This window comes from Oryctolagus cuniculus, chromosome 7 (genome assembly GCF_964237555.1).
Source record: "Oryctolagus cuniculus chromosome 7, mOryCun1.1, whole genome shotgun sequence".
In the NCBI taxonomy this organism is placed as follows: Eukaryota; Metazoa; Chordata; class Mammalia; order Lagomorpha; family Leporidae; genus Oryctolagus; species Oryctolagus cuniculus.
Window position 1 is genome coordinate 33995516 of NC_091438.1, and position 20570 is coordinate 34016085.

General features: G+C 46.7%; 1 protein-coding gene across 8 annotated transcripts in view; it reads right to left on the reverse strand.

The window, feature by feature from the left end:
- The window catches only part of PBX1 (PBX homeobox 1), a 332130-nt gene that overhangs the window by 242177 nt on the left and 69383 nt on the right, over positions 1 to 20570 (reverse strand). Inside the window, exon 1 of one of the 8 annotated variants that reach the window (XM_070077424.1) lies at positions 8702 to 8718. The exons of the other annotated variants lie outside the window; for them this stretch is intronic. Coding sequence (XP_069933525.1) covers position 8702 — 1 coding nt within the window. The 5' untranslated portion in view covers positions 8703 to 8718. Of the gene's footprint in view, positions 1 to 8701; positions 8719 to 20570 lie in introns of those variants that run through there. 8 annotated transcript variants of the gene reach the window in all.

A 20570-nucleotide genomic window follows, 5' to 3' on the forward strand; every position in this document is an offset into this window, starting at 1 on the left:
TTCGTCTGCCCCCACCTTCAGCTGGCAGGAGGGTTGTGTATATGTTCTCCACACCTCCCTCCTCTTCCCCTGCTCTTGCTTCTCTCCTGCACTTTCTCTTTCTCTCTAGGCTGGGTTTAATTTGACACCTTGAGCTTTGGTAACTAGGTGGGGAGCAGAGCAGCCACAGCGGAATTCATTAGGCTCAACACTGCAGGGCCCGCTCTCTGTGCGTTAATGACATCGGAGGGTAGGGAAACGAGACAGCCACCACGCGAGATGAAATAAACATGAGGACTGTCAGCAGTGACAGCCTAAGCAAAGGGGACAAAATGAGCCAGGTAGAGACCTTTCCCGGTCCGCACAATGCAAACCGACAGCTTGCGAAGCCTCCCCCTCCCCGCCGCCCCCACCCTCCCTTCCCCAAAGCTGAAGAGTGAGTAAGGGGGAGAGGGGGTGGGGTGGGAGGGAGACAGAATTGTGGATGGGGAAGAAGGAAAGAAAATACAATTAGATTATCATTGTTTTAACATACAAATTTCATTTATCAGTTCAATGTTGGCGGAAACCAAACTCATCACCCGCCTTCAGAGGTCCAAGGAGGCTGAGGCAGGAGGGGCTGGGCCTGGGCTGTGCGACCGGTGCAGTTTTCTCCTCTTCCTCCCTCCCACTCCCCAGCGTTCTGGACTGATTCCCCCCACAGTCAACCACTGTAACTCCACCTCTGCATGTGACCCCAGGGAAGCCTGGAAGAAGGAAAAAGGAGAAAGAGCAGAGCGAGCGGAGAAGGAATAAACATGCCGCCTCCTGCACACGGTCTCCTCCTGGAGGTGGAGGTGCAGGGCGAGCAGGCTGACAATGAAATTCAGACAGCAGGGCCTAGATGGCAGGGCAGCAGGAGCTACACCCACTCTGGGCAAAGTCCTTCACATGTGTAGTTACCAGAGCAAGGGCCCTGTTCCCAGTTCCCAGGTTGTCCAGCCGGGTTAACTGGCAAGGAAGGCCTGGGGGTTGGGAGAAGAGCCTTCTCTTCTCCAAAACACGCATTAGAAATGAACTGGCTGGGATCAGTCGAAATCAAGGCCACCTTCTCTTCCCATAGAAATAAGCCTATTTCCAGTGGCTTCCTCCCCTCCACATAGGGCTGTCGCCATTCGGGCTGGCCACAGTGGGAAGCCTAGGGCAGGCATCCTCAGCACTACGTTTTTCTTAATGCCCAGAGTCCTGTAGCCATAGCTGTGAGCTACCTCCTATGCTCCTTCCAGTCCTTTTCCCATCTTCCTCAGAGAGAGGACTTGGTGAGCACAGCCCACACTTTCAAAGCCAAGGACCATTATTTTCTCTGGCCATGGACTTTTCAAGCAACGTGTTCAAGGAACCCCCCCCCCCCCGAAAGCTGGCAGCATTCATATGAGAAGGGAGAGGCAGGCTGTCATGTTTTATTAAGTGGCATTAAAGGGAGTTCATAAGGGGAAGTATGGGAAGGCTGCCTCAAGGTCAGAATTCAAACTCAGACCAAGCCCGGCTTGGTCATTTGCCTGATCTAAGTTTGCCTATTCACACACGAACAAGAGGTGGGAGCAAAAAAAGCTACCCGGGCAGTTTGTTACAGGGTCTGCTGCAAGGTGCAAAGGGTTGGGGAGGCCAGGTGCAGCACACAGGCCACTCCTTGAGCTTGAGGCTAGAGGCTACAATCAAGGAAGCAAACGGCAGACACTGCGAGCCACAGGGATGGACAACTGCTACAGGAAAATTGCCTGTTTGCCTGGCGCACTGCAAAAGCAGGAATAGATTTGAGACATCATCTTTCCTGGGAGCTATGACAATTTTGTCAATCAGGTCCTGGGGTTAAACTTGGAGACTCTCAACAAGTTTTGTGTGCACTGAAAAACAGTTAACACCTTCCTTCCCTAGATGGCATGAAAATTGATGATTTAGCAGCTCATACTAAGCACCACAATCCCTGAAGGAAAGTGATCCATTAATAAAAGTGCTTTAGAAATGTTTTACATTTAAAAGACTAATTTTGTTTTAAGCTAGAAAATATGATTATAGACTACTTTGTTAAGGGAAGGAGACACACACAGTCCATTTGTTCTGGAAGGCAGTAAGTGGAATGATTAAGAGCATGGCTCTATGACAGGCCTGAACCAGATCTGAAGGCCAGCACATTCTAGCACATTCTAGCATAATCTAGCATGGGCCACCTGAAGGTGAGTCCAGGAGTCCACCAAAGACACAAAGGAGACACTGTGCAGGCCTGCCACGTTGAAACGAAGGTAGCAGAGAGCCTAAGTGACACCAGCGACATGAGAGGCACCATGGTTATTTGGAAAGCAGGGCTCCCCTACTTTTCACATTTGGGCAGTGCCACAGTTTTATTTCTTTTGGCCCTGTAGGAACTGTAAGGCTGCCCTGAGGCTGGAGGGCCCTGCTTCTGCACATGTTCTGATTACACAACAGGGCCTGGCTCCGTCTTCAAGGTAATTGCTGCAGAGGCTGATTTCTCCCCTTGTATTTTCTCACCTATCTGAAAGAAGCAAGCCAACAGCCTTCCCACCAACAGGAGATGGCTGGCACCATTCTGAGAGGCCGTGAGCACAGTGGGGTGGCTTCAGCATGAGAGGAACTGGTTTGGTGCCCCTCTCCGTTGCCGATAAGTTTGGGAACCCTGCTCAAATGATGCGGCCTCTCCTCCTCTGCACAAGACCAACATCTCTGCTACATGCAGCTTAAAGCTATCAGTGCAATATCTCTAGAACATGCAAAATGTGGTTGAAGTTTGCACTGGGAGCCACATAATGGAAAGATGTCCAAAGGGGAGGATGCAACATCTCAGCATGTTCCCTGGCCTTGCCGTGGGTGACAAGTGAGCTACAGGACCCACATGGACTACACTGTGTTTACTACAGGAGGAAGCTATTGCTTGGTAACTTCAGAGAAGAGTTCTAAATTCCCTTCCCCACAGTGGGGAAGCACTTAAAATCACATCCCTGTAAAAAGCCTTTCCCTTCCTTTCCTGGGCAATCTCAAGCTCCCCTTCTTGGCCACCATCCCCAGAGTGCCAAGGCTGCATTTTACAACCCCAGCTGAGGATATGCACATGCCCAGTCTCATTTCTCGCTTCCAGGGTTGGGTCCAGGCATGGGGGTAATTTGCAAAAGTTCCCCAGGTGATTTTAACATGCAGAAGGACTGAAAAGCACTCTGTACTGAATATACTCATTATTGAAAGGTTTATGCATAACATTAAAAACATTTTTATTATCATTTTTATTACTATAGTGACTTGGCAGAAAGGTTAGGCCTGCCCACCTAAAAAGGAAAGCTCCACAACCTGGCTGGAACATCATCCCTGGGCAGTGCTTGGAAGGTCAGCGAGGTCACCTCTGGTTTGTGGAGGAGGCAGGGAGAGGGAAGTGACAAGAACTTACTGGCAACGGCAGGACTGGATTCTTCCCCTTCCCTCTTGTCTCATGCTTTCCAGTGTTCCCCATCCACTGCCCCCTCTTCATTCTTAGGTGCTAAATGCTATCAGTCTGAAGTGTTCCACATTGCGCCTTGAGCTCTGAGAGGAAAGGCCATGAAAATCTTAATAAACAAATAAATTATTCACACTAGGTATTGGTCTACTCTTCGCACCACTGGGTTTCAAACATTTCTTACAAGCCGACTCTTACTGATAACGTCAAAACAATAAAGCCCATGAAACAGAGATGCAGGGGTTCACATTGGGGTGGGAGCCCAGGACTCATAGGCTTGGCCCCCTTCATTGTCTGGGACACTGCCACCTCTTCTGGGGGCCCTGTGGGACACAGAATAAAAATGACTCCACTGTAGGACAGACAGTGGTACTAAGAGTCCGTGGTGGGTGGCACCAAGGACACAACCACCTTGTGAATAAGGTCCCATGTATAAAAAGGGCTTGCTGTAAACCAAGTACACTTCTGTGAAAAAAAAAAAAAAAACAAAACAAAAACTGCATGCACTGAAATTGGGAAAGAAATAAACATGGTGCGGCTGCACCTGCTGCAGCTACTTAATCCTGAAATAGGATCTATGCCCCCCAAGACAATCAAAAACAATCTCTTGGAAAGCAGGTGGACATCCCAATGAGCATACATGAGTGTAGGTAACTCTCTGCTTGTTAAGTACCCCAAAGGCTTAGCATCCCCCAAGCCATCTCTTCATTCCAAAGCCAGGAATAATGAACAATAATCAGGAGTGAGAGGTCAGCCTGGTCCCATTTCCTCCTTGCAAGCATCGGCAGTCTTTGGCAGCCAGGAGAGAGGTGGCCTCTTGCTGATACTGGTGGACACAGTAGATCCAGCAAGCACTGGGAGCTGATTCCTTAGTGTGTGTCTTTTCTCCTACAGATCCACCTGGTGATACGGCAGTACCTAGCGACCAGGGGAGCTGAATTTGCCTGAAACATCAGATGGAGTCTTTTCAGTGATGTTCATAATAAAGATGAAGTGAGGATTATAATAAGATCCCCACTTGTTTCTTCACTTGCATGTTCCTCTAACCATTACAATTTTCCAGCATCAACTGCCCCTTCCTTTTCTGCTCCAAAGAAATGCCAGCTTGCTGAAAAGACTAGATCTGAACACCTGAAAGACACTCGGGAAGAGATGGCACAGGTAGAAATGTAAAATCCCTTCAGGTCTGCATTTTGTGTTACTCATCAAAGCGCTTTCATTTGCACAAAGCAATAGTCATGGTCCCCATTTACAGATGCGATAACTGAGGCTGAGACAGACGGAGTGACCTGCACAAGCTCACACGCTATGTGCCGGAGCTTAAACCCGAGGCTTCTATTTCTAAATGCAGTTCTCTGCCCAGCATACCACTCCTGTCTCAAAATTCAAAGTGCCCACTGCTAATCCACACTGAAGTCAGTCAGAAATCACCCCAAAACTTTAGTGCACATGTCCCATCACTTTGGTGTTGCCATTTCTCCCCAGTATAATCTTACCACCACCTCCAACTTCCCTGCAGATAAATTTGCACATTAACTGGGAGTGAGACACGTAGCTGTATGCATGTATGTGTGAGCACTGACAAGAATAATGGGCCATAAACTATTTTTTAAGGGCCACTCACTAATGTTTCCATCCCAAGTCCTTCTGCCATGGTTTTTCTTCCACCTCTCTTGCTCCGAATTCTTTTTGATCACCCCCACTATACTCCTTAGCCCTCATCCCCCTCCTTCCTCTCTGCCTTAAAATCAAACAGCCATGGAGTTTGTTCAGATTCCCTATTCATCAAGGAAATGAATTCCATATGCATAATTCATTTCTTTTGTGAACTTTTTTTCCCCTGCAGGGAGTTAATGCTCCCCAGTGCATTGGGATCAGAGATGGTGACAGAAGGCTGAGAGAGCAAGGGCACAAAACTGCCTTTCCCCATGTAGCGGGGACAGACAGGGGCCAAAGGTCTGGCCTCTGCTGGCTGACACCTTGGGCTCCACAATCCCATCTCACCAATAGGAGAGGGAACCCTGTGCTGGTTATTAGGGGACAATGGGCTTCATCCTTAAGGGCAAGAGGCCCAGGGAGCCCAGAAGCCTTTGGAGGCTGGAGGCCTTATTTCCAAACCCAGTGCCTGCCTCATGGGTAGAGAGAAATCGATAGAGTCTTCTCACTCCTTTATGTCTCTGCTCATATTAAAAACCCAAAACTAAACAAAGAGATATACACCGTGCCCAATGCACCATGTTTAACAGCTGTTGCATTTGGAGAAAAAGCAGTCCCTCATCCAAAGTCAGATTTGAAAAACGACTTTATTAAGAGCTAGATTTACTATATATGAACTCCAAGACTCGAAACTGGAGGAGGAGCAGCTGAGAGAGACAGATCTGCCAGACGGAGAGCCCAACTGACTCCACTGGCTGATGTTACCATTTGGCAAGCAACCCTGACCCACACAATGCCCTAGATGGTCCAAGCCTTCCATTATTAACTCTTGAATACCAGCCTAGAGTCCCCAAAGTTCAGAACTGATTTAATGAATGGCAGGATAGATTTCAGGCCAAGATAGAGCTTTTGTTTTAGCAGTCTGTTTCAAGGAACTGATGCTCCTTAGCATCTTATTTAAATATCATTTTAATCCATCTTTTCCTCTTTTTAGCTTCCATAGTTGTCACTTTTTTTTTAAGTTGATAGACATTGGAGATTTGGAAGTTCACCTAAGACCACCTCATAGTTTAGGGTCTGGATCTTGGGAAAGAAGGCAGGCAGGTTTCTGTAGAGGAACAGGCTAGGATCCTAGGGACAACAGGATTTTGTACACAGTTCCTAATGCAGACTGGTCCCAAGATGCTTTCTAGTAAGTATACTGATGGGTGGACCTTGTGGCCCGGTGGGTTAAGCTGCCACTTGGGGTGCCCACAGCCCGTGTTGGCTGGTTTGAGTCCTGACTCCTCTGCTTCTGATCTAGCTTCCTGTTGATGCAGCCTGGGAGGCAGGAAATGATGATTCAGGCACTTGGGTCTCTGCCAGCCATGTGGGAGACCCAGATGGAATTCCAGGCTCCTGGATTTGGTCTGGTCCAGCTCTGGCTGTTGTTGGCAGTTGGGCAGTGAACAGTGGATGGAAGATCGACCTTTCTCTTTCTTGCTCTGCCTTTCAAGTAGATGTAAATAAATACACATTTGAAAAAGCAATTATGACATGAATTAGCTGCTTTTTTTTCTCTGTGAGGTCAGACATTATATATAGGATGAAGCCAATGAACTACTAAGAAGCCAAAAGTGGATCCACCAATAAACTGAAAGCAGAGAAAATTTGACTGTAAACTTGTGAAGAAGACAAAATCTCCAACAGCTTTCATCTAAGGTATGAAAACCAGAAAGCCACTGGCCAGGTTTCCTAACCATCCAGTAGAAGCACAGGGTCCTAAGTAAGTCCTGCACAGAGGAGCTAGGGATATCATCAACATTTGAGTGACTGGAAAGAGAGGGCCTTGCCTCTGACCTCAGAGAGGTTATGGTCTATTTAGGAAACAAGGACTGGTGAGCAGAATACTGGAGTTAATATTACTGAACCCAAACAATATACAAACAGGTAAGTGAGTGAAGCTACTCTCAACAGTAACCAGGGCTTCCAGCTAACCCCTGTGTAAGAGCCGCCAGACCCTGCAGGTACAAGCAAAGGACCCAGATGTGAACACCATCCATGCTACTTACTGGGTACGTAGCAGCTAACCTCTCAAATCTAACCTACACAATGCAGGTTATAAATTCACTTCTACGGAGGATACATGTCAGAATTTAGTTGGATTATCATAATCAGAATAACTTGGTGGTATGCCCCACCATGTACTATGTACCCAGAAGATTGTGACTTTAAAGAAAAAAGCCCATGGTGTTAGCTCATTTACCCACTGGAAACAAACACAGTGATGCAAGCTGACACAGTGACAGGTAACTTGATTTGGTGCAAAGTGGGAGGTCACATTCTGGAACTTATGAACAAAAAAGCTTCAGTGTCTGCAGCACACCATTTACCTGGTTCTTCTACGGACGGGGGTGGGTCAAAGAGAATGAAGGAAACTAAGGAACGAAGGAAACTAAGCCCTTCACACACACACAAAAGGCTTACCCGTCCCATTCTGGGGTGCACATCTCTGGTCTCCCCCTTCCTTTCTGCCAGATGGACCCTCCACCTATATTCTTATATTCTATCTCTGCCACAGTACTACGTCAGCACTGCTCCTCTTCTCTACTAAATCTGGACAGTCAGTGGCGGCGTCCTGTCATAAGGGGTACAGAGAGCGTCTGAAACGCCCCATTTCACTGCTCGGTGCTCCTTCTTCGGGCTTCATTAGCATATTTCAGCAGTGCCTTGATGGATGAAGATAGATGGAGAACATCAGCCTGGGTGAAATCACTGTTTCATCAAGGTTAAACCAGCCTCGAGCTTTGCCACCTCCCTTTGTTTGGCTAGGTCTCTAATAACAAAATTAACAGCAGAATTAATGCCCAGGAGGCTCCCTGTGAAATACACTGATGCCCCCAGAATGAAGCTTTATCGGGGCCCTCCCAGTTTATAATCCATCAATCAGCTGCTTCCATACTTTATCTTAAAATAAGACATCTCCTCCATCACAGCAGGCACCTGCTGTATCCTTCCACAGAAAACAACTGGACTGGGCAGAAGATCCAGAGGTGGCCTCTTGCCACATAACTGTCACAGTGGTACCAGTCCAAGCTCAGGGCAGAAGGCTCTGGGTCCTGTCTCCACATGCAGACTGGGAGCTCCTTGAAGGCAGATGTTTTTGTCCTGTTTTCTTTGAACATCTCATCATGTCTATTTTTTTGTAAGGCAAATAGCATATGTTAACTAAGTCCTTGCCAATACTAAAGGAACCACAGGGTCTGGCATGGTGGTGCAGGGGGTTAGCATCCCGTGTCTGAGTGCCTGGGATTGAGTCCCGCCTCTGGTTGCAATCTGCCCTCCTGCTAATGCACAGCCTGGGAGGCAGCACATGACGGCTCAAGTACTTGGGTTTCTGCCAACCTTATGGGAATCTCTTATGGAGTTCCAGGCTCCCGGCTTAGGCCTGTTGTGGGTATTTGGGGAGTAAACCAGTGGAAAGAAGATCAGTGTCTCTCTCTTCGTCATTGTGCCTTTCAAATAAAATAAAATAAAGAAACTTTTTTCAACATGATTAACAAAAAAATATCTAGTCAAATCTTATCATATACCATGTGCACTTACTGTCTACAAAGACCTCACAGGACAAGGTTACAGTGCTAATCCCAGTCACAGCTTCTGAGCTTCTCCCGTAGTAAGTTCCAGCTTCATTCCTAAGAGATCCATCTCCTGATCAACTGCTGAACCGTACTTGGACCACTCAACACTGGAAAAGGGAGCATCGCCATGAACGTCCTGGTCTGAGGCCGAATCAAGAAACAAAGCAGGTGAGAGCCAAGTGAAATGCCTAAGCTCATACCTGGATTCTATTTTTGGTGCCATTTGTCATTTATAGTCATGTCCCCTTGGCAAGACACTTACTCTCGCTGGAACTCAGTCTCTACAAGATGGACCTGCACGTGGTTCCTGAGTGCAGAACTCTGTCACAACCAACTTCTCTTCTTGGATAGGTGGACATGCACATGAGTTCTAGGAAAACAGGCACAGTGAAAACAAGCAGCCCTAGAGATGGGACTGATCAGATGAAAGCAGAATATTGCTAACCCATATGCTCAAACAACTTTTTTAACAAAATGAAAGTGAGAACAACCAAAGGCAATAAGCACATCAAATGGCTAGTCAAGGCACTTTATCCCCCTGCATCTCCATCTGCCAGGGACATTTGTGAGGGTCAAAGGCTTAAAATTTATCAAATGCGCTAACTTCCTCAAAGGAAGGGTGTCAGCTGAATATCAAAAGTCACCCTGGCCGTGCGAAACCAAACCCAATGTGTGATCTCCGTCACAGGAAGGCTGCAAATCCACAGGCTCACGCCAGGTGGAGGGGGTGCTACGCAGCATACAACACAGTGTCAGCTGATTTACAATAAAAGCTGAAATTCCAGGAATCCGCAGGGACAAGGAACACCAAGCCTTGAAGTTGCTCCTGGGGCTGCACTCCTTGCTCCTCCTGGCCTGGGAACAGCTGAGGGATGGCTGTTAAGGGTTAAGGTTGCACCGTGAGCTGCCTGAGGCCTCTGCCACAGTCACACTGAAAGAACCCTTGGAACATGAAGGCAGCCCATCTGCAGACACAGCCAAGGGAGAGGACAGCTAAGAAAGCTTGTCTGAGGGAGGAAAAAGCCTTGGTGCTTTCCCAGTCTAGAGCAGGCCCCTGGTGCCTTCTAGTCCTGAGCCATGCTGCTTGGTGCCAGGGTGGGAGTCGCTAGACCCTCTTAAGGACAGATAAAGCTCCAGTCCCAGCTTTTCTCCTCTCTTCTCTCTCCTTCCTCCCTGCCCCCACCCACTGAGTCAAACACTCGGCTCAGTGTCACAAGTCAGCTGCGGCACACGGCCATGGAATGTGACTCAGAGAGGCCACAACTGAAAGAACAGGTGGTGTGGAATTTTAGAACCACAGTGCTTTAAGCACTCTGCTCAAAAGCCCAGAATGGCTGTTAGGATGGGAGCTTTTGGAGGGATGGTCCCTCTCTATACAGGCGATGAGAAATGGCCCAGGATGTTGCTATGTTGGGAAGGCTTTGACTTTGAGAGCTAGAGGAATTCCAAGCAACCGTCCTCCCGTAACACAGAACACTGCCTGTGTTTGCTTTAAGACACAGGAGCCACTAACATTAAGTATACACTTTATGCTAGTCTCATCACGTGGTCCCCCAAGGGCAAGAAACAGTCTGCCAAGTGGCAGGTGTACAATAGTCACAACTGGTCAGTCCCAACCCCAGGACATAACTTACTCTGAGCAGTAGGTTATCATGATCATCACCCTTGCTGGCAAAACAGAAGGATGAGAGCTCTTAGCAGAGCCTCAGATAGACCACAGAGCGTAGTTAGAACCCAGAGCCTTCGTCATCTGAATCCTTTTGCCACTCTGCACAGGAGCAGACACACAAACGTACACAGAACAGAAAAGAGGCGAGGTCTTCTTCCAACCTTGCTGACCCACCAGCACACCCAGGCCTGCACAGGCCACACTGTCCATGGAGCACTCCCTGAACTGAAAATCACGCCTTGGGAGCTTAACTTGTACTCCACAGTGATTTCCTGCCTTACTCCACCTGCTCAGGCTTTGCAAGGGGGTTCATCTACCTCGTCAGGCCACAGGCTTTTTTAAAAAAATATATTTTTAATTTTATTATTTATTTGAAAGACAGAGAGATGGTGGGAGCAGAGAAGGTAAGACAGAGCAGGATCTCCCATCCATTGGTTCATTCCCCAGATGTCCACAATAGCTGGGGCTGGACCAGCATCTCTACAGCTTCGCCAAATGCGCATCTCAAGCCATAGGATTTTATCCCATCTTGGAAGCAGTGGTCTCTAGGATCCCAAATAAGTAATCTCATTGTTCTGTACTGTTGTCTCCCCATCTGTGAAATGGGAACAAACCATCCTAAGTGATCATCTAGGAAATAACTAAAAATAAATTAAGATCTTCTAGGTACTAAAATCCCCTAAGCCCAGCACTCAAAGGAGAGAGATTTCTCATATTTTCTAAAGTGGAAGGAAATAATGGTTCTTCATCTGGAAGGCTAAGACTCAGGGCAAAAACCGAGATGTTGAAGTTTATAATAAACAATGTGGTTACAATGCCCACCTTCTCTTTCCAACTTTCTGCTTTCTAGCCTCCAGGAAGAAGCTAACAGTACAATTACCTTCCACCTGCTGTGTGCTGAAGGTGCTCACACTCTGGTGACTTCTTCCTGTCCAGTCCACTCTGTAAGGCAAACATTTCTGTCCTTTACAGACAAGAGCAATGCCCCAAACATCCAGGGGGAACAAGCAGCTTGGTAAAGCCACATTGCTGGTGGGTACTAGAGATAAGGATTGAATTAGGACCTGCTAATGCCAAGCCTGCACTCTGGCTGCTACTCAGCCCCATGGAGATGAAATGGACAGGCAGTACCTACTCATTCGTTCCTGGATGGGTGAAGCTAGGGTTTTTACTCCTTCTTCTCACCAGGTCATATCTTCCTTAGGCATTCCATTCCACATGCTTCCAAAGCTCCACACATATACAACAGCCATGAACAGAAGAGGCCAGCACTCTGACCCAGGAGGTCTGTGCCAAGCCAGTGCTGTAGACTCTGTAATGAGCAGGTGACCTCACTTACAAGCGTCACGTGTACCAGGTGATGGTCAGAGCTTTAGGACGGGCAGCCCAGCAACATCACCTGCCTTGATGTCTGCCAGGTGAAATCAGCAGTCACTCTCTGCTTCCCTTGTCTTCCTCACCATGTGTCTGTATGTGTCTTGAACAGACAACTGGCTGATTCATATTCACACATGCAGTGTAAAGGCTCACTGAGCTCAGTAGAGGACTGCATCTAGGAGAGTCTGGCACCGTGCTGAGACTCCTCTTCATCCTTGAAAGTTCTTCTCCTGGTGCATAATAACTTCAAAGGAGAAACTGAGTGATGCTATACAAATATTAGTACTTGGCCATATGCAGTTTGGAAAGTGCACTGTTTAAAACATGCACATGTGCCTTTATCTGCCCTGGCTCATCATGTGCTCTTGCATCTCACTGTGGCTAGGACAGAGAGGGACCTACAGAAGCTGGCTGCATTTTCCAGCAGACCAAACAGGAAGAGGCGCAGAAATCTGCACAAGTGACCACGCCACTGCTGTTGCTAGGCAGCATGATTATGTCCATTCCCTGCTGCTTGGCAACCAGCATTTCCCATCACATACACACACAGCCACAGCAGCAGCACAAGTGCCCTTAACTGTTGTCTTACAGCTCGCAAAGAAAAGGGTTGAATTTCAAGGGGACTTGGAGGCATTCCTGACCCCTCTCCATATTCCATTGATATCCAGATGGCCCCATTTAATCAGAAAGCATCCCTTTGATGATACATGTATTTGTACCTGATGGTTGCACAATCTTCTACTCAATGCAGTGACATGTCAGAGGGATGAGAAAAGAGCTTGAGTCAGCAAACTCAAACTCTGGGAGAAGAAAACCTTTGATGTGTGCCCCACACCTCCCCAAAGCAACAATTCCTGCCCAGGAGCAGCCATCCAGCAGACTACAGGAAGAGGGTCAGACACTTGAATGGTTACGTGTCTCTCGGTGGTCCCTAACCTAATGATAGTGGAGCTTGAGCAGCTTCTCCTTCTGGAGGGGAAAACTGTCCTACAGTCATGCTAACCTCATTGGTCACAATGTATCAGCTCCTCCTTAGCAGGGCCCAAGTCATCACCTTCCTGTTCAAATCAAATAGCTGCCTACTGAATGATAGGATTCCCTCAATTTATCTCTTGCCTTTGGGTGATATAGAAACAGGTGCATGGAGTCCCAAAGGGAGTCAGCACCTTGATGGGCACCTGAACTCAGAGGTTCTTGGCTTCCAACCAAGTGTCTCAAGTATCATAAGACCAGCCCCAATGCCTTCATCAAGCATTATGTTGATGTATTTATTCTTTTTGTTTTATTTTGGTACAGCTTTTTAATATGTTAACTTCTCAAATAACTCCTTTAGGAGGAAGCACACAGAGCTCTGCTCTGCCTACCAGGGAAAGCAATCTTTTACTACTATCAAGGGTATACGCTGTCTCTTCCAAATCTCTCCATAGGATCCGAGAAAACTCTCTAAGAGTCATTCAGATTATACGCTGAATTCAGGGAGATCACCCAAAGTGATAACCTCATTGGTATTTCATTTTCCTCTCAGCCCCAGCTGGAAAATTTTTCCCCTCATTAAAATTAACGAGGTCAGTTTCCCAAGCTCAAGATACTGAGCACTCCTGTTGGTGGAGTTTTGTTTCTTAAATTGAGCTACAGTCCTATAAGTGCAAAGTTATACTAAGCATCATTTACTTTATTGCTGTGTAATAAGAAACCAAAATGGAAGGCCTAAGCTATCCTCCTAACATATCCTACACTTCAGCGGCCACATGCAAACACACACAAGCCACACAACCCCAACTCAGCCTGTGGTTTCTCTGTATTTCAGCCACAAACGAAACCTCAGGACAGTTTAGAATCAGCAACTGGGTGGAAAGACTAAAGAACTCGGGCCTTGTAAATGGCCAGGGGATGTAACATTACAGCCAATTTGAGAAGAAAGTCTCCTTGGGCATTGTACACAGCTTTGGAGTCCACACAGAAAGTATTACAGAGTGAAAGACAGGAGCATACGGGAGGATTTCTGTCCCCTTCTCCAGCTCTTCTCTGCAGTCAGCAAACAGGTGAACAGATAATCAAAGTTTACTGTGACTTTAGTAATAACCATAAAATACCGCAGCCGCTCTAAAAACCAAGAGGAAATACTATGCTTGCAAGTAAAAAGTGTACTTAATCCTATAGTGAGAGGGAAGAAAAGAAAAGGATAAAAATAACAGTCATTTTCATAAGGAAGGTGGAAAGGCACTCTTCAGGGGAACTGCACACACACACACACACACGCACACACATCCCACATGCTGCAAACAGGATGGGCACACGCACCTCGCTCCACACTGGAACAAGATGCTTTCAAGATGCTCATGTAGAAAAGGAAATAGCCTTGCTCAGACTCACTCCTTCAGTCATCCTTTCAACATCCTTCTATTTAGTTAACCCAACCAAATTTGTTTCCTCCCTCTCTTTCTTCCCGTCTCTGCAGACTTGTGTTTCAACAGGAATAAAATCTAACTGTAACTGAGATCAAAAGAGAAAGAAAAAAAGATGCTCGGGGCTAGAACTAAAGCCTAGGAGGAGGTACCCAGTGACTGGAGGCCACCAGATTTGTCAAGGCCCATTTCCCCAGGCCAGGCAGGGAAGCAGGGCCTCTGCAGCTCCCATTGTTGGCTGATCAAAGCCCAATCAGAAAGTGAGGGAGGCACCCAGCCAGCCTCATGCGATGCAGCACAGGAAGCCAAGTCTAAAGAAAATGAGCTGTGCTCCTGCATAAGGTGCACCAAGACATCTTTACTGAGTAAGCCAGGAAGAGAGAGAGGCAGAGGGAGACCGAGGGAGGAAGAGGGGAATCTATTTGAAGCTGCACCTTAACGAACCTTAATAAGTGAATGCAGAAATCCTCCCAAGGAGTCTGGCTATAGGAGACACTGGTCTCTACTGAATCCAAATCTGTTATGTTGTAATATAATAGATGTAAATTAAAACAGAAAATCTATCATGCCTCTAATGTACCCTGATGGCTGAGTGTGTGGATCCGTACGAGGAGAGGCACCAGGAGGAAGGGTGATATATGGAGGAGCTGGATAGGGGGTGAAAAGCGTGGCGAGACGAGCGGGAGAATGGCGCAGCCCGCTTGCGCGCCTCAGACCCAAGGGCAAGAGACGAATAAATGTTGATTAGTGTTGATTTTGTCCGACAAACGCCTGTCGAGTGACAGTTGGGCTAAGCTGCACTGAAAGAGAACCATTAATCTTGGTCTGGTTTAAGTAGAGTATATTAATTTGTGTCATTTTTACTAAGTCGCACTGAGAAAGGCCTCTCGCTGCTTTGCATTTGACTGCTTTGGTGGTTCAGCCCGGCTTCCCCCTCCCCCCCTCCAGCCCCCTCGCCCCCCACTTTTAAAACAGATACCACGGTGGCAGCGGTGGCAGCAGCAAATTCAAATGGCACAGCAGGGGAGCAAGGGACTGAGAGCTCCTCTCTTGGATTAAGAAAATAAACTCCCAGGGTGTTGGCATAGCAACAGCATTTCAGATGAACTGCTGTGTATTCAGTGATTAATAAATTAACATTTTTTACAGTTGTTTCTCCTTTTCTCCCCACCCCCCACACTCACCAAGTCCCCCTCTCCCCCCACCCCCAACACACACTCCAACCTTCTCAGAGCTCTCTCTCTTGCCTCCTGGAAGCAGAGGGACAGGACAGGACGTGTGCGGCCTTGGAAGCCTGAGAGTTGGTTCCTGCTCCCAACTGCCATCTCTAGGGACAGAGGACTCAGCCTCCAGTCACCTACGAGGCTGCGACCAGGCTGCAGGGCCTGCTGGCAGACCTCCGTGGAGCCACGGGCCCATGGTTCAGGGAACACGGGCCTCGCCACAACAGTGACAGCAGTCGGTCTGCAAGGCCTGCAAGGCTAGAAAATGATCAAGAGTCCTCATTCCTCCCACAGACTACAGCCCCCTAAAAATGACCCTACACAGTGTCCCTGGGAGGCCCGACCTCCCACAATCATGCTGGATAAACAGAAAGTTTGTGCCCATGGGATGGTGTTAGTGTAGTCCCAGGAAGCTGACCCTTCCCTTGTGAGCTTACAGCCCTCCAGCGGACAGTTCAATACTGTGGGCAGTGTGTATTCCAGAAACAGGACCCAGCTAGCATTGCTGAGAAAGGAAAGCACCAATAGATCTTAACCACTGCCACGGTAGTCTGGTCCACACAGTTTCAACAGCCACCCAAACTCAAAAAGCATTAGCTTTTCAGAGCCTTCACAAATACACCCATTAAATGACAAGGTACAAGGAAATGGTCGGTTTGTCTCCCACAGATGTTACCTATGCCAGGGCTTTCACATAGCCATGCTGTTGGTCTGACGTAAGCGTCATCAAGTGTGGAGACAGGTGGGGCTCTGCAGAAGGCCAAGAACACAGAGCTTGGCTTTCAGGGATCACCTGGCCTCCAAGGCCCTGGGGGGAGGTGCCTCTGGCCAAATCTCCCAGAACCCCCACAGTTATAGGCTCCTGGAAACCAGGAGGAGGAGTGGCCAGAGAACAACACAGGAGCTTCCCAAACAAATGGACCAGTCTTGCGCTGTGCTGATCCAGAAGACGACGCAGGCACTAAAGGGGTGAGCATTACAGGTGGAGGTCAGCTGGCTTCCAGCAAAGAGTCCTGCCCACTCAGGGCTGTGCTGTGGCACAGCTGGACAGTATTAATCAGGACTGTTCCAAGAGTCCCTGCCTCACCTGGATGGGAGAACAAATTCTGTAAACTTTCAGGTAGCTGAGACCACTGCTAGAGGGAGAAGGGCATCAGCAATAATAACCACAGACACACTACAAGGCTCAACATATGCCATGCACCATTTAAATGACTTCCCTTTGTTAACTATGAAGTACATGCCTGTAAAGTAGGTATCACTATTATTCTTCCCACTATATAAACAGGGAAATTGACATAAAAACAAGTTCGATAATATGCCCAAATCACCTAGCCTATTAGTGAAGCAGCTGGGATTCGAACCCTGGCAGCCAGAATCCAGACCATAGTATTAACCACCAGAAGACACTGCCTCTTGTGTACTGGGACACCTGCAGGGCTGCAGGGAAATGACCAGGGGGTGCAGTATGGTCTCCGTTCAGAATCTGCTAGCTTTCAGAAACATTCCCTTGTGTCCTTGGAGAAAGCAAAGCAGGCCTGGCAATGAAAACACCAGTGATAGAAAACCATGTGACTGGGTCTGGCACTGTGGCTTAGTGGGTAAAGCTATTGCCTGCAGCACTGGCATCCCATATGGGTACTGGTTAGAGTCCTGGCTGCTCCACTTCGGATCTAGCTCCATGCTAATGCACCTGGAAAGGCAGCCAAAGATTGCCCAAGGGCTTGGGCCCCTGCACCCACATGGGAGAGCTGAGTGAAGCTCCTGGTTCCTGGCTTCAGCCTCGCCCAAACCCAGCTGTTGTGGCTATTTGGGAAGTGAACCAGCAGATGAAAGATGTCTCTCTCTTCTCTCTGTCTCTGCCTTTCCTTTTCTGTAACTCTTTCAAATAAATAAATAAATCTTTAAAAAAAAAAAAAAAAAGAAAACCAGGGGATCATCTGAAGTATAATTTTTCCTTGAAGAAGGAAAATAAGTAACACCATTCAAGTGAGGACGTTCTACATTGAAAATGCATATAGCAGCACACTTATCAGGAAAACTATTCCATTGACTAGCTTATACTACTTAAGTGACTTAATATCTGTTCAGTATTTTCTTACCTAAAAAGCAACAGGTTGGGGATTTCTAAGGTCTCTTCCAGTTCCAGTTACCCCGCCTTGAGCAGCCCTAAATCCAGGCCTCACAAAATCAATTTTCAACGTTAGAGGTGACCTCCAGGGTCACCTAATTTTATCAGGTCATCCCTCCATCTTCACCTTTCCATCACCACCAACTTGGTAGAGCACCAATGAGTTAGCTCATGGTTACAACACCCACTAGATCATGATCAGTATGTGTGTCCATAATATTGATTCTTCATAGTCTGTTAATAATTGTAAAGGCCTCATTACAACTGTTTTGGGGAGGTGATATACAGCAATAGATAAAAACCCAAATCGGGTTTGTACACTGTCCTCAGTGGGTATTCTGTATGTTCTATTTTCAAGTATTGTTATACCTGGATAACTGTGACTCCTGAGATTACTCTTGGATTAATGAAAGCCTACACAGTCAGGGTCCTCGAGGCTGGCTCTCCTCCCACTCCCCTGTCTGGTAGGGAAAGGCTGTGCTGTGAGCCCGAGACAGGTGCACCTGCTCTCACTTCTCTGAACACAGAGCTTGACTTCCTCCCCATCCTCCTCTGAAAATCAGAACATCTGAGATTTTAATTCCTTGAGAAATTGGGTGGCATCATGGGAAGAGGAATGCATAAGGAAGATGAAGGGAACATGGGCAGTGGGGGCACCAAATGAAACTTGCCTTCTCTGTAACTTCCACTCCAGGACGGGCATGTCAATGAAGTGCAGCAAGGGCTATTTAATGGCAAGGTCTTACGGTTGCAGGGCAGAAGGGTCTTAGGTCAGCCCCAAGTAATCATGGTGATAACAGTAACAATATTAGTATTTGTCCGGAGAGGGAGTGGTGTGAAAGGAATCACATTAAATCCAAGAGGACTCAGATAAAATGATGGTAAGGGTCAGACTGAGTCTAACAACAGCCTGTGATTTGTGGCTTCTGCCACTGCTCTAATTTGCCTCTCTCCGGCTGATGGCCCATGAAGGTGAGGGGTGTTATTGAGTGTTGCCCAGGCTCAGCCTGTGGAACAAACAAGCCACAACACTGTTCACCCGATCCTGGACTCCACGGCGGCCAAAATGGCTTCCAAAATAATGTCTGAAATCCGAAAATAGCCAAACAGGGACCAAATGTCTCCAGTTCCTTCATTTGTAGTATTTCCCTTGGTTTGCTGCAAAAATTGATTTATTTTACTGATTTCATATGCACGGTAACTGCTTTACTCTTGCTTGTATAAAACAGATCTGGATGCAAGTGTCTGTCTATAAAAAACAAACAATATGTCTTGTTTACGTATTATCTATTGTAGATTGTAAACAATAATGGCAGGAACTGTCTTTTTTTCTATCACACTTGTAAATATGCCCAGAGGCTACTCGCAATGAGCTCCTCCAATAACTAAAATAAATAATGAATTAAGTAAGTGGACTTGTCACTCTCTATGTAGATTATTTATGTTTTGCACATTATCTCGGTAAAAGGGTTAATGCAGAAAGCTCGCTTTTACTTTTTTACTTAATTTCTGCCCCCCTCCTTCTGACTTCTCTGTGCTGCTTACAGCCAAAGACACTCAAATTGGTCTGAAAAGCACCTTGAACTTCGTAGAAAATTACTGTCCCTCGCACCAGTTTTATGAAACTATACATTGTGTTTTAACTACACTGATGGTAGCTTTTCAAAGGTATCTTAAAAAAAAACAAACAACCAAAACCAAAATCCTCCAACTGTGTTAACCTGCCAGCAAAAGGAGATGCAACTCTGTGTTAGTTAGATTACTGTACTCTGCCTTCCCCTCCCTCTCTCACCAGCACCCCCCATTCTGCCAGGTCCCAAGGGCTCCCTTCTGGGGCCCCTGTGCTGCTGTTTCCTGATCTCCCCGGTCAGGGACATCACACCAGCTGGAAAGCTGCAGGAGCTGACAACGGTGAGTCTTGTGGACTCTCAGGCTTCTCTGTGAAGATGCCAAGTGCTGGTCATTCTTATTTACTATGACTTGTGGGGAGAATGATGAACCACATTAACAAAGCAAAGACGCAATGATTGCACAAGAGCTTAGTGCCAAGTACCCAGTTTGTAATACGACTCAGAGGAAAGAATATGGGCTTTGAAATCAGAGAAACCTGAATTTTACCACTTACTAGTCATAGCAGATTGGGCAATTTATTTAATCTCTCTGAGAGTTCAGTTTCCTCATCTGTCAACTGGGAATCATAATCCTTTTCAGGGTTATTCCATGTATTTTACATAGATGATCTCTTCTTTACTAGATGGGTGGGAGCACAGAGAATGTTAGCTTTCCCTTTTTTGTAGGACTTGGGTAACAAAAAACATGATAGAGTGGAATATTACAGTGTTTTCTAGTTGATAGATGGATTGATGGCGAATCGCTGATTGCTACAGGCGGCCTGTATATGAAAACAGCATACCCACTCTTCAAATATGAGAGCACCACACCACCCCTACATGTTGGAAATATCAAGTGGAGGGCTAAAACAGAGCATGGCCTGTCTCTGAAAATGCTTTATTACCCAGCCACAAAGAATTTCTCATTCAGGCTCTGGAAACATAGAAAAGTATATTCAGGATTCTTCTTCATGTCATCCAAGAATGAATTATACAATCTCCATGCCCATGCTAAAAGACTCTGGGGCTTGAATTATTTTCACACAGTAAAAGTCACCAATGTCAGCCACGTAGTGTTCCAGGAACATACCTCCCCTTTTTGATGACATGAGCTAGCTCTTTAATGACTGCAAAAACGACAAGAGAAAAAGGTTGGCATTGTTTTGGGTTTCTTCCAAGCATCTTTCTGAAAAACTGCCTTTAGTGATAGCATTTCTCCCATCACCTGTGATTGTCCACCTATTCCTTCATGCTGCCAAAAAAGAATCAAAGTGTTGCCCATACAAAATATGTAAATATACAAGGGTACTTCAAAGAGTTTATGGAAAAATGGGATTAAAGTACACGTTTATTGGGTGCAAAAACAATTCTGTAATTCATTTATAGTTTTCTTCATAATACAATTTTACTATGTATTAT